The 13,222-nt window shown below is 62.8% G+C and overlaps 2 protein-coding genes across 4 annotated transcripts; one reads left to right on the forward strand and one right to left on the reverse strand.

The window, feature by feature from the left end:
* Positions 1-564: 564 nt before the first annotated feature.
* On the reverse strand, positions 565-9,674 carry LOC140897180 (uncharacterized). Its single transcript, XM_073309578.1, has 6 exons — positions 9,474-9,674; positions 7,849-8,062; positions 3,431-3,591; positions 2,550-2,606; positions 2,204-2,300; positions 565-1,891 (listed from the first exon to the last, which is right to left on the reverse strand). The coding sequence occupies exons 1-6, from the start codon at positions 9,672-9,674 to the stop codon at positions 873-875; spliced, it is 1,749 nt and encodes a 582-aa protein (XP_073165679.1). The 3' UTR covers positions 565-872.
* LOC140897416 (uncharacterized) lies at positions 7,896-13,006 on the forward strand. Of its 3 annotated transcripts, XM_073310104.1 has the most exons (4): positions 7,896-8,058; positions 8,416-8,503; positions 8,709-9,439; positions 10,192-13,006. In XM_073310104.1, the coding sequence occupies exon 4, from the start codon at positions 10,206-10,208 to the stop codon at positions 12,378-12,380; it is 2,175 nt and encodes a 724-aa protein (XP_073166205.1). In that variant the 5' UTR covers positions 7,896-8,058; positions 8,416-8,503; positions 8,709-9,439; positions 10,192-10,205; the 3' UTR covers positions 12,381-13,006. The 3 variants fall into 3 exon arrangements, with proteins under 3 accessions (XP_073166205.1, XP_073166202.1, XP_073166203.1); XM_073310101.1 differs by lacking the exon at positions 8,416-8,503; XM_073310102.1 differs by lacking the exon at positions 8,416-8,503 and having other exon boundaries at positions 10,195-13,006.
* The last annotated feature ends 216 nt before the right edge of the window (positions 13,007-13,222 follow it).

The following is a 13,222-nucleotide window of genomic DNA, read 5'->3' on the forward strand; positions in this document are numbered from 1 at the left end:
GCACCTCCTATCACCCCATTTCCGTGGGCTCCCGCTGTCACCCCATTCCCTTTGGCACCTCCTATCATCCCATTTCCGTGGGCTCCCGCTGTCACCCCATTCCTTTGGGCAGCCTTATCCTTCCCCACCTTAGCACTTTGCTCTCTCTCTTGCCTTCTGTTCAGTGCCTGGCTCTCTCGCAGCTGAGCCTGTGACCAGAGTGGCCATGGATAGCAATGCCCTCACCAGCCCAAGGCTGGGACAGGTTTGCCAGGGCTGGGCCTGGCTTGCTCCAGCAGACCGGCTGCAAGCGAGACTCACCGGCGTTTTCTCTCCGGGCTGGTCTTTCCTTGTGTGTGTCTGCCATGCTCTGTCCTCAAGGAGGAAGGGCCAAACTAATGGCAGCTCCAGCCCATTCTCTTTGCCCCACAGAAAGCCACTGATCACCAGCTCTGTTGCTCGCTAAGAGGCTGCCAGATGGGAGAGAGTTTTAGGAGAACCCCCCTGCCAGTGCGAAGAGGAGCACAGGCTGCTGGTGAACTAAAAGCCAGACTGAATACTTCACGTTTCAAAGGCTACAACTGGTTAGCGCTCTTTTCGGTAGCTTTAATCGAAGGCTAAGGAGATGTTTGCTGGGACATCAGCCCCCTATGGGCTCAGCAAGGCAGGGTCTCTGGACTGGAACCCCGAACCGAGTGGAACCGCTTAGCCCTGGGCAGCGACGGGGTCCCGTTAACGGCACAGACCCTGTGGGCTCATTTATTCCCGCTGAATTAACCCACCTCCGCAGAGCACCTTCCCCTCGCCCACTCGCCCAGGGCCCCCCGTGGCACCCTTCTCCCACCAGGGGTCGCGCCCTGGCTTGTCGCCGCCGGGCCCGGGACTGCCAGGCCCTAGTCATGGAGCCTCTGGTGGCGGACGAGCGCCGAGCTCTGGCTGAAGCCGGAGCCGCACTCGTGGCAGGTGAAGGGCCGCTCCCCGGTGTGGACGTGCTGGTGCCGGAGTAGCGCGGAGCTGACGGCGAAGCGGCGGCCGCACTCGGCGCAGCGGAAGGGCGCCTCCCCGGAGTGCCTCCGGCGGTGCTGGCGGAGGGTGGCGCGGGCAGCGAAGGCGGCCCCGCAGTCCCGGCAGGGGAAGGGGCGCTGGCCGGCGTGCAGGCGCCGGTGGTGCTGCAGGGTGGCGGCCCGGGTGAAGCCCTTGCCGCAGTCGGAGCACTCGAAGGGGCGCTCGCCCGTGTGCAGCCGGCGGTGCTGGATCAGCGCGGTGGCCTGGGCGAAGCGCTCCCGGCACTGCCCGCAGCAGAAGGGGCGCTCGCCGGTGTGGGTGCGGCAGTGGGCCGCCAGGTGGGCGCTGCGGGCGAAGGCGGCCCCGCAGTCCTGGCAGGCGAAGGGGCGCTCGCCGGTGTGGGAGCGCTGGTGGCGCAGCAGGTTGGAGCTCTGGCTGAAGCCCCGGCCGCACTCGGCGCAGCGGAAGGGGCGCTCCCCGGTGTGGGACTGGCGGTGCCGGGCCAGGTCGGCTTTGGTGCCGAAGCGCCGGTCGCAGTCGCCGCAGCGGAAGGGGCGCTCCCCGGTGTGGGTGCGACGGTGCTGCGCCAGGTTGGCATTCTGGGTGAAGCGCTTGCCGCACTCAGCGCAGGCAAAGGGGCGCTCCCCGGTGTGGGTCCGCTCGTGCTTCACCAGGCGGGCGCTCACGGCGAAGCCGCGGCCACATTCGGCGCACACGTAGCGCTGCTGAGCTCCTCGGGGCTGGGGGACTGGCCCGGCGGGGGTCGCTGGCTGCTGCCTAGAGCCGCTTCTCCTTCCCGACCGGCGCAGGCTCCTGACCCGCTCTGAGCGCTGGCAAACGTCCAGCTGGGCTCCTCTGGGTGCCCCGTCCAGCTGGGCAGCCCCCTCCTCGCTCGCCCGGTCATCTGCTGAGACACAGATGTGAGTAGCTCCCTGCACCGGGGCAAAGGGACCCTGCGGGTGGGAGTGCGTGTCACTAATAAACCTCTGTTTGTAGGGCTGGGAACCAGGGTCTGACCCCCAAACCCACCCATGGGGAGGGCAGAGTGTCCAGTTCTGCTGCATATCCTGGCTGAGCCCTAGAGACAACATGGGGTGGGGGGTTCCCCAGCGCTAGTGGGGCCGTATCACAGGTCAGGTGAATACAGGTGGTCATGCTGGGAGCTTTGCAGCAGTTTTGGGGCCATTCCGCGCCAGAGCTGGGTTAAGCCCTTCCTCACCTGGGCTGGCACCACGTGGCATCTCCCCTTCCTCACAGCCCTGGGGATCCGGGACCTGCAGCTCCTCCCTGCACTCCATCTGGGAGTTGAGGGCAGCCTGGGACAGGGGAAGGAGATGGGAGAGGTCAGGGTTTAAGCTGGATTCTCACGGCCCTGGCCCCATCTCCAAGCCCCGTTCTCTCTGGACACAACGGATCTAGATTCTGCATGTCTGGCAAAAGGCTCAGTCACCATATCGCACTGCAGCCCCCAGCTCTTCCCAGTGAGGGAGCCCCCGGAGTAGCCGTTGACCACCTGAGACAGGGCCCCCTCCCCAGTCACGCCTTCACCAAGAGAAGGGACTCACCATGCTGCTCCCCGATGCGTCACGAAGGCAGGTCACGCTACCGAGGCTGGGAGAAGCCTGTCGAGAAATAACAGCGTCAGAGCCTGGGGAATCTCCAGGGGAGCAGTATGCAGGGCCGCAGGGACACTGGCAGCCGAGCCCTCGGGGACTGCCCCAGGCCGGGAAACGAAACCCAGGGAGTTAAGGCCAGTTCAAACCTCCCCACTTTCCACTCCACGTGCCAGGCCGGACGAGCTGGTCCCATGGCCCCGTTCGGCCTCACACTCGACCAGAGGTTGCTTTGGTTTCACCCAAGGGTATTTCATAACAATCTCACTTTTTCCTTCAGCTTCTGGAACGGGGTCGGAGCCCCCGAGCAGTGCATGAGGGGTGCATCCCACACACCTGCAGGGAGCCTCCAGGAAGGCAGCCAGGCAGCCAGGAGACTCCAAGCCCACCGCTACCCCTGGCCGTCCGTTCAGGGGTTTATCGTCTCATGGCACTTGGGCACTACACTGTTGCCAGTTAACCCAGAGGCATCTGCCCATCCTCTCAGCCCTGGGGAGCCACGACCCGACCCGGGGCTCTTCCACCCAGGAAGTCAGGGCAGCCTGGGGGGCGGGGTCCCGCTGGTGGGGAAGGAGACAGGCGTCTCCCATGGCACCATCCGTGTCCTGGGGGAGAGCCAGGCCCTCTCGGGGGCAGGGAGGCTGTGCCCGGGCGGGGATCCGGGGAGGCCCCTCTGCTGGGGGGCGGGGGACAGAGGGCAGTGTCCAGCCCCTCTATGACAGTAGGGAGAATCTCCCGCAGAGGCTGCAGCCGCCCCCCCGCCTAGTGCAGGAAGCCCGGCCCCGATCTCCTGCTCGATCCCGGGCGCCGCCCCCCGCGGCTCCCCCAGTTACCGGGGCCCCCGGGCTGGCGCCGCGTCCCCTGCGCTCCCCCGCGGGGCCCCGGGCGCAGCCGGCTCGGTGCGCGCTGGGCGGAGCGGGACGTGGGGCAGCGAGCGCCGCCGCCTGCGCTCCGGAGCCAGCCCCCTCTGGCGGCGCCTGCTCCCGGCCGGGCCCTGCCCAGGGCAGCCCCGAAGAGTGAGGGGGCCTGGGGATGTTACTGGCCCCCTGCCCAGCCCCCCAGAGAGGGGTCTGCCTCGGCTGTGTCGCAATCTGGCTCTATTTGGGGGCCCTATCCCTGGGGGGCTGGGGCGTGTGGGGGGCTGCTGCCTGAACCCCGCGGCTGAGATCTCGCCCCCATTTTGCTGGTTGCTGCAGACACTGACCGAGATCCGGGCCCCCCTTGACACCAGCTGCTGCACAGCTCCCCCCCCCCCCCCAGCTCCGGGAGGGGCAGATGATCCAGCTCCGTAATTGCTGGTGCTGAATGAAAGCAGTTTTGTCAGGCTTTGCAGCCCCCCACCCCCTCTTATGATCAGACTCACCAGCTGGTTATGAGCAGGGTTTGGGGCCAGGTTTCCAGACCCGGGGTGTTGCGTGTCCAAGTTAATGCCAACTCCCGCTTGTTGAATGACAGTGAGGAGTTGGAATTATTTACTCACAGGTTCCACCAGAGATTAGCACTGTACAGGACTGCGCAGAGCCAGGGGCTAACTAATCACCCTGTGACAGCAGATCCAGAACGGCTGGGGCTGGGACTCCTTTGCTGCACTTGGAGGGATGCCTGGTTTCATTCCCCAGCTCAGTTCCAAGACCAGTGTCAAAAAGACCCTCTGCCAAAAGAAACATATATTCTAATGTCATAGCAGCTATACACGCTCAGTTTACCTGGTTTATGGGTGAAGGCAGGATTATTTACTGTCGAGAGGACTAATAATTCTTCAAGATAATAACGTTCACTGGCTCGCTCTTCCCCCCTAATCAGTCTTCCCTGTTGATTCCCTAATAGAAAACATCTGCTGGAACAATCCTCCCTTATCAGTTTCCCAGGTTTATATACGCTTATGTAAGCAGGATCGATATCTATGTGAAGGGGATGGTTCCTCAAACTAACTGGAGTTTTATAGACACAGGGAAGCCACAGATTGTTAGCTATAATCTAACACACAGAATTCCTGAATAGGAACCTACTCAATGTGCAGCGGCAGGCAAAATTAACAGAGTGTTGGGAAGCGTTAGAAAAGGGATCGATAACAAGACAGAAAATATCATATTGCCTCTATATAAATCCATGGTACACCCACACCTTGAATACCGTGTGCAGATGTGGTCACCCCATCTCAAAAAAAGATATATTGGAATTGGAAAAGGTTCAGAAAAGGGCAACAAAAATTATTAGGGGTATGGAACGGTTTCTGTATGAGGGGAGATTAAGAAGACTGGGAACTTTTCAGCTTCAAAAAGAGACAACTAAGCGGGGAATATGATAGAGGTCTATAAAATCATGACTGGCGTGGAGAAAGTGACTAAGGAAGTATTATTTACTCCTCATAACACATGAACTAGGGGTCACCCAATGAAATTAACAGGCAGCAGGTTTAAAACAAACAAAAGGAAGTATTTCTTCACACAACACACAGTCAACCTGTGGAACTCTTTGTCAGAGGATGTTGTGAAGGCCAAGACTATAACAGGGTTCAAAAAAGAACTAGATACATTCAGGGAGGATAGGTCCATCAATGGCTATTAACCAGGACAGGCAGGGACGGTTTACATCTTGGACCAGATCTTGTGCTCCACATTCCTTCTGAAGCACCTGGCATTGGCTACTGTCGGAAGACAGGATACTGTGTTAGATGGACCTTTGGTCTGACCGAGGATGGCCACTCTTACGTTCTTATTGATCAAGGTTACTTATCAGTCAAGAACCAGTGTTCTGGGCCTTACAATTCACACATACTCTTTGTTAATATCCTAGAGATTCTAAAGAATAGTTAATATATAAATGAATCAAATATACATAAAGAAAAGGCCTAAAAGGGTGAATATTTACTAACAGGTACTAACAGTACATAGCTAGAGGAGCGTATGGGGTTAGGCAGCACGAGGGGTGTGGGGCGGTGGATTTATCGGCAGAGGGAGGATGGATGGGGTCAAAGGGGTTTGCGGTGGTGGCTGGTCTCCGTGCAATGTCAGCCCTAGGGCTCTCACGGGGTTCGGGGGGGGTCAGAGGCCTGGTCTCCTGTGAAATCCAATGGGGCTGGAGCCCCGCCCTCTGCACTGCCCACTCCGGCAGAGTTTCACTGCCAGCCCCAGCTCCCAGAGTCCTGCGATCCCGCCTCTGGGCACAAGCACAGATCAGGGCTGTGGGGGACGCCTGACAACCCGCCGCAGACAGGCACAGCCGGGCGGCTCAGCCCCTGACACCGACCCCCCGCCCCCCGTGACCTTACAGTGACCCGGTGTTAGGGGCTGGGGCTTGGCCAGGCTGCCTCTCCAGCTCCCTGTGCCCCGCCTCGCTGCAAGGCGGCCGCCCGCCCTCTCGCCCGGCAAGGGCTGCAGCCCCCGCCGCCCTGGGAGCAGGGCATGCTGGGAGATGTAGTTCTGAGCAGCGTGGCCAGGACAGCAGCCGAGCAGCCTGCTGGGACATGCATCCAGAACCTGTGACGGGTCACGATGGGGGATTCCCTTGGGCGCAGGGAATGCTGGGAGATGCATCTCTTACTGAGCATGATGCATGCTGGGAGATTCCGCAGGGGCACAAGGCGTGCTCGAAGATGCACCGCCCACTTGAGGCCGGGCATGCCGGGAGATGCATCTCTACCGGGAGTGATGCATGCCGGGAGAGTCCTCTTGGTCGCGGTGCATGCTGGGAGATGTAGTCCTGAGGTGCTCAGCGCCTACACAGGCAGCGTTTGAACAAGGGGCAGAGAAGCAGTATCTGTTCAGGTGCCCCTGTTGTGGGATAACTGTGCAGCAGCCCCCCCCCTCCGCTCAGGGCAGCGAGGCCCCCAGCATGGCTCCTGCCCTCTGCCCCCTCCCCCCCGAGCCCTGGGGCTGGACAGGGCTGTGATACCCTGACCTGGGCGTGCAGGGGACACCGAAATACACCAGCAATAATGCACACCCTGTACGCGAACAATAATGCACACCCCAAATCTGGGCTCTGGGCTCTTTCTGAGCGGTTTGGCATGGAAAGCTAGCATTGGAGGGTATCAGTTACCCAGGAAAGAATTTTCTGTAGTGTCTGGCTGGTGAATCTTGCCCATGTGCTCAGGGTTCAGCTGATCGCCATATCTGGGGTCGGGAAGGAATTTTCCTCCAGGGCAGATTGGAAGAGGCCCTGGGGCTTTTTGCCTTCCTCTGCAGCATGGGGCACGGGTCACTTGCTGGAGGATTCTCTGCTCCTTGAAGTCTTTAAACCATGATTTGAGGACTTCAATAGCTCAGACATAGGTGAGAGGTTTATCGCAGGAGTGGGTGGGTGAGATTCTGTGGCCTGTGTTGTGCAGGAGGTCAGACTAGATGATCATAATGGTCCCTTCTGACCTTAGTATCTATGAATCTATCTATGAATCAGCTGAGCACATGTCCAGTGGATGCAGGATGGGCTCACAGACCAAACTCTGAGCAGCAGTGGACAAGCTCCATAAAACGTGGTGGTCTCTAGTGAGGTTCTGTGGGGATCGTGCCAGCCCTGGTGCAATTCACCATGATCTCCATTGACGTCGAAATCAGTCTAAGCTCACCACTGAGAAAATCCCAAATATCGGCAGGGTGGAGGACAGGGTATACAGAGCCATCTGGACTGCTCGGGAAAATGGCCTAATTCAAACAAAATGCATTTTAATCCAGCCCAGTGCAAAGTGACACATCAAGGCCAAAGGAAACCAGGCCAGCCCTACCAACTGGGAGATGAGTCCTGGACAGCAGCCGCCCTGGAAAGGACTGAGGGGGCACAAAAAGCAAGACACTCGCCACGAGCTCCCAGAGCGATGCTGTGGCACAAGAGCTAAGGGGAGGTGCAAATGTATAAACAGGGTGGTGAGCGGGAAGAGGGTGGTGAGGGTACCTCTGTGTAGGTCACTGGGTTGAGATGGATACGGGAGCACCGGGCCTCCAGCCCTGCTCTGGTGGCCACATTGTACAGGGATGTGGAAGGTGCAGAGCAGAGCCACACAATAACTGGAGGGGCCTGGAGACAGGCCTGCCAGGGAGAGGCCCATCCCAAAGCAGACAGAGCGGAGACTTGATCACAGTGTCCAAGGCCCAGCCCAGGGCAGAATCCCCCAGGCCGGAGAAGGGCAGAAGAGGCGGTGGCTGGCAGCGGAAGCCAGACCGAGCCAAAGCAGAAATAAGGCACCGGGTCCCCCAGTGCCGGTGAGGAGCCCCCAAAGGCAGGGCGGGTGGGACGGATCCGCCGCCGCCCGCACCGCTGCTCGGCTCCAGGAGCCCGGCGCCAGGCGCTGGCTGAGCTCGCAGCCCGGCCGGGAGCAGGCGCCGCCAGAGGGGGCTGGCTCCGGAGCGCAGGCGGCGGCGCTCGCTGCCCCACGTCCCGCTCAGCCCAGCGCGCACCGAGCCGGCTGCGCCCGGGGGCCCCGTGGGGCGAGCGCAGGGGACGCGGCGCCAGCCCGGGGGCCCCGGTAACTGGGGGAGCCGCGGGGGGCGGCGCCCGGGATCGAGCAGGGGATCGGGGCCGGGGCCCCTGTGCGCGGGGAGTCGTGCGGGCCCATCTGCCCGCGGGGCGGCCGGGGCTCGGGGCTGCCTTGGGAGCGATGGTGCATGGGGTGCGGGGTGTGGGTGTGAGAAATCCCGGCCCAGCCAGAGAGGACGTGTATGTGCCCGCCGGTGCAATGATGTGTTGATGTCCCCAAGTGGGGTGTGGGGGGGGTCTCCCCTGCACAGTTGTGGGGTGGGGGTTGCTGCGGGGAGTGGTGGCCCCGGCTGGGTCCTGTTTTACCCTCCTTCACTGGCCTCTGCTCTTGTTCTTTCCTTTGAAGCAGCGTTGCAGCCCCGATACCAGGCTAGATGGGCCCCTGCTCTTACTGGGCCTGGCAGGTCCTGAGCAGCAGCTTGTGCATCCCCCAGGTGAACCCATGTGTGTACCTGGCTGGGGCGGGGCGCTTTTCATGGTTGTGGGGATCTGTCCCCATGGGCGGGGGCAGTGAATATGCAGAAGTGCCCATCTCTCCGTGGGGGAGCAGAAGTGGAGGAGATGTGGGGGGCTGGAGGGAGTGGGGAGCAGACAGGGGGAGAGCAGCCAGGACTGAGCGTGGGAATCTTCTTGTTTCAGAGCCTGAGCGCGCAGGGAGGTGGCCAGGGGCATCTGCCAGGCAGAGCAGCCCTGTACAGCGACCCAATGCAGGAAGACATGCAGGAGCCCAGGTTCACAGCTGCTGTGAGTGAGAAGCCCATTCCTCTCCATTAGCAGGAGCTTTGCTGGTTCTGGAGGGCAGGGGGCGGTGTCAGAGCCAGAGGCGGCTGGAGACCGGCCCCGCTGGGCCCCTGAATGCTCGAGAGAGACTGTCCCATTGCCCCTCGTTCCCGGTGGAAGGAGATTCTGAGACAGTGACATGGTCAAAGCACGCACCTAGGGCTTGTGCCCACCTGGAGCTGGGCTGGAGCAGAGCTGCGCCTCCTTCCGAATGCACCAGCCCTGGCACCGCTGTATGCGCAGTTCTGGCTGGATCACCCTTGCAGAGCTTTCTGTCTCCTCCAGAGAGGGACGTGACGGGCTCGTGGGGGAGCCGTTCAGGTGTACGGCAGATACTCAGCTGCTGTGGTGCTGGGCCGCGGTGTAAAACTCTAAGCCCGCCAGCCGACTTTGTGGGGTGGCTGTCCTTGTTCCCACCCTGAATTCGTCTCTCCGCCTGCCAGCCTTTGCACCTCCTTCCGCCCTTTCCTGCTAGAGCAAAGAGCTGCCAGAAACCTCCCCGTGGCCGTGCTCGGCTGCCCAGCTCAGTGCTCTGTAGCCCCAGCGAACCGTCCTGGTCAGACAGTTCTCAAGCTGCATCGGGAAACTAGGTAAGATGTTTGCCCTGCTGCTCCAGCCTCCCACCCCCTGGTGGTTAGAAACCACCTTCTCCTTCCAGCCTGCATTTACTCCTGCCCGTTTATCCCCATTCGTTTCTGTGCCAACGCTGTCCTTTAGCATCAGGAGCTCTTCTTCCTCCCTAGTGGTTTGGGTGCCAGCCGCTCGCTTTACCAGCTGGGAGTTGAGATTTCCTTCCAGACCCTTGGTAAAGGTCCTGAGCGGCATTGTGCCAGGAACAGATCCCCGCAGGCCCCTACTGGAACCATCCCTCCTTGCATGAGGGTTTCTCCATTGGCTGCTGTTCTCTGAGATCTGCTCGGCTGGGTCCTTGGTGCTGGCATTGCAGACATGAGGAGGAATCGCAGAGCTTCCGAAGGGGCTGGGATGTGCCCGCCTCCCAGTTGATATAATAGTGAGAACTGAGGGCCGGATTCTAAAGAGATCTGGGCACCTGAGAAGCGGATAAAAGCACCCACTAGTCCCCTATTAGCTTTTTAGGTGTCCAAACAGCTGTCAGTCTGGACCCGGGTGTCTAAATCCCGTGAGCCACAGTGAATCGGAACTTGCAGCCCTTTGCAAATGTCACCGTGCCGGCATTCTGAGAGTGACTGGTGGCTGCGACTCCCAGGGCGAGCGTCCCAATCCCTTAGGCTGCTCTGACGCTGCCCTTTTCCACCCCCTGAGGTTCCCGTTCTCCCTGGCACAGGGACAGATTAATCTCTGGATTTACTCTGTGTCCCAGCAGGCAACAGAGCCATGAGTGAGAGTGTGGAGGGGGCTCCCCAGACAGATGGAGCCATGAGTGAGAGCGCGGAGGGGGCTCCCCGCCTGGACAGGATCGAGCCGGAGAGCGCGGAGGGGGCTGGGACAGAGGAGCTGCAGGGGGACACTTGGTGGAGCCAGCAGCAGACGGAGGGGCAGCGGGGTACCGGCCGCTTCGAGGTGGGGCCGACGATCTGTGCCGAGTGCGGGGAGAGCTTTGGGGACGACGTGGCCCTGCTGGCCCACCGGGGGACGCCCTGCAGGGGCGCGGCGGCGAAGCCGTTTGGCTGCTCCGGTTGTGGGCGGCGGTTCAGCCGCAGCTCCAACCTGCTGCGCCACCAGCGGGTGCACACGGGCGAGCGCCCCTTCGCCTGCCAGGACTGCGGCCGGTGCTTCAGCCAGAGCGCCCACCTGGCCAAGCACCAGCGCCTCCATGGCGCCGCGGGGCTCCCCTCCCCGCCGGCGGAACGCAGCTACAGCCGCAGCCCCGAGTTCCTGCGGTTCCAGCGGGCCCACGCCGGGCAGCGCCCCTTCGCCTGCCCCGACTGCGGCAAGCGCTTTGGCGCGGGCTCCTCCCTGGTGCAGCACCAGCGCATCCACACGGGCGAGCGCCCCTTCCCCTGCCCCGACTGCGGCAAGCGCTTCCTGCGGGCCCCGGACCTGAGCCTGCATCGGCGCATCCACACGGGCGAGCGCCCCTTCCCCTGCCCCGACTGCGGCCGGCGCTTCCTCCGTGGCCCCGACCTGGCGCTGCATCGGCGCACCCACACCGGGGAGCGCCCCTACCAGTGCGGCCAGTGCGGCCGCCGGTTCAGCCGCGGGCCCGGCCTCTTGCTCCACCTGCGCACCCACACCGGGGAGCGCCCCTACCAGTGCGGACAGTGCGGCCGCCGCTTTAACCGCAGGTCCAACCTGGGCCGCCACCTGGCCACCCACAGCACCCCAGGGGGAGAGCCCAGTGCCCAGACCCTCATGCAGCAGGGAATCCCTGTGGAGGGGGAGGAGTCCCGAGGGCTGAAGGGGCGGAGCTCGGAGCCTGTGACTCAGCAGGGAATCCCTGCGGAGGGGGAGGAGTCCCGAGGGCTGAAGGGGCGGAGCTCGGAGCTTGTGACTCAGCAGGGAATCCCTGCAGAGGGGGAGGAGTCCCGAGGGCTGAAGGGGCGGAGCTCGGAGCCTGTGACTCAGCAGGGTATCCCTGCGGAGGGGGAGGAGTCCCGAGGGCTGAAGGGGTGGAGCTCGGAGCCTGTGACTCAGCAGGGAATCCCTGCGGAGTGGGAGGAGTCCCGAGGGTTGAAGGGGCGGAGCTCGGGGGCTGTGATCCCTGCAGAGGGGGCGGAGTCCCAAGGGCTGAAGGGGTGGAGCCCAGGCTCCCTGGGGGCTCCCCCGGGGAAGCGCCATGGCTGCCCGGACTGTGGGAAGGGCTTTGCCCAGCGCTCCCATCTGCTGGTTCACCAGCGGGTGCACACCGGGGAGCGCCCCTTCCCCTGCCTGGAGTGCGGCAAGCGCTTCAGGCAGAGCTCGGTGCTGGCCCGGCACCGGCGCACCCACACGGGCGAGCGCCCCTTCACCTGCGGGGACTGTGGCCGGTGCTTTGCGGAGAGCGCGGTGCTGCTCCGGCACCGGGCCGTGCACTCCAGCGAGCGCCCCTACTGCTGCATGGACTGTGGCCGTGGCTTCAGCCTCCGCGCCAACCTCCTCCAGCACCGGCGGCTCCACGCCCGGCGCCCCCACGTCTGCACTGACTGCGGCAAGGCCTTCAGTGAGGCCGCAGCCCTGGCCGCCCACCGCGGCACCCGGCACGGGGCCGGCAAGCCCTTCACCTGCACCGGCTGCGGCAAGCGCTTTGGCCGCAGCTCCACGCTGGCTCGGCACCGGCGCATCCATGCTGAAAGGCCCCATGAATGTGCCCGCTGCGGCCACAGATTTGGGGAGAGCGCCGAGCTGGTGCAGCACCTGCGGGTGCACAGCGAGACCCCCTACGAGTGTGCCCGATGCGGGGAGCGCTTTGCCCAGAGCCACATGCTGATCTCACACCAGGCCATCCACGCCGAGCCCAGCCACGGCCAGAGCCACACTGCCCATGCCCGCCGGTCCCCCCTTGCCAAGCATGGGGACAGCGTCCTGCCCAAGTCCCCAGCTGTGTCCCACCAGAGACTCCACACCGGATAGGAGCCAGGACAGAGCCCTGGAGTCCTGACTCCCAGCACCCCCCCCAGCAACCCATTAGACCCCATGCCCCTCCTAGAGCCAGGGATAGAACCCAGGAGCTCTGCTCTGACCCACTAGACCAGGGGCGGGCAAACTTTTTGGTCTTAGGGCCACCTTGGGTTTTGGAAATTGTATGAAGGGCCGGTTATGGGAGGCTGTGACCCCGCCCCCTATTCGCCCCCCCCGATGGGCCCCTCCCCCAGGACTCCTGCCCCATCCAACCCTCCCTGTTCCCTGATGGCCCCCCCAGGACCCCTGCCCCATCCACTCCCTGTCCCCTGACCGCCCCCCACTGCCCCATCCAATCCCCCCTCCTTCCTGACTGCTGCCCCTGGACCCCTGCCCCCATTCAAACCCCCCTCCCCCCATTCCCCACCCTCTGACCGCCCCAATCCCATCCACAGGCCCCCCCCCCCCGACCACCACTCCGAACTCCCCTGTCCTCTATCCAACCCCCGCTGCTCCCTGCCCCCTTACCGCCTAGAGCATCGCACCGGTGTAGCGTAGTAAATTGCTCCCTGTAACTGCTACCAGTAGCTCATTCCTACGCGGAACAGTTTAATACACTACGCCGGCAGCATGGCGCGCCAAGGCTGTGGGGGGTGGGGGTGGGGGGAACAGGAGGGGAGGGGCCGGGGTCTAGCTTCCTGGGCAAGGAGCTCAGGGGCCGGGCAGGAGGGTCATGTTGGCCGTAGTTTGCCCACCTCTGCACTAAGCCATGGGTGGGCAAACTACGGCCCGGGGGCTGTATCCGGCCCTTCAGATGTTTTAATCCAGCCCTTGAGCTCCAGCCAGGGAATGGG

The sequence above is a fragment of the Lepidochelys kempii genome, chromosome 13 (assembly GCF_965140285.1).
Source record: "Lepidochelys kempii isolate rLepKem1 chromosome 13, rLepKem1.hap1, whole genome shotgun sequence".
Taxonomy (NCBI): Eukaryota; Metazoa; Chordata; order Testudines; family Cheloniidae; genus Lepidochelys; species Lepidochelys kempii.

Coding starts and splice junctions, on each gene's coding strand:
- LOC140897180 (XM_073309578.1), bottom strand. CDS start 9,674: ATGCCGCTCAGGACCTTTACCAAGGGTCTGGAAGGAAATCTCAACTCC. Junction 8,063..9,473: donor TGGTTTCTAACCACCAGGGG/GTGGGAGGCTGG, acceptor CGGCTCCCCCAG/TTACCGGGGCCCCCGGGCTG. Junction 1,892..2,203: donor GCCACGTGGTGCCAGCCCAG/GTGAGGAAGGGC, acceptor TCTGTGTCTCAG/CAGATGACCGGGCGAGCGAG.
- LOC140897416 (XM_073310104.1), top strand. CDS start 10,206: ATGAGTGAGAGTGTGGAGGGGGCTCCCCAGACAGATGGAGCCATGAGT.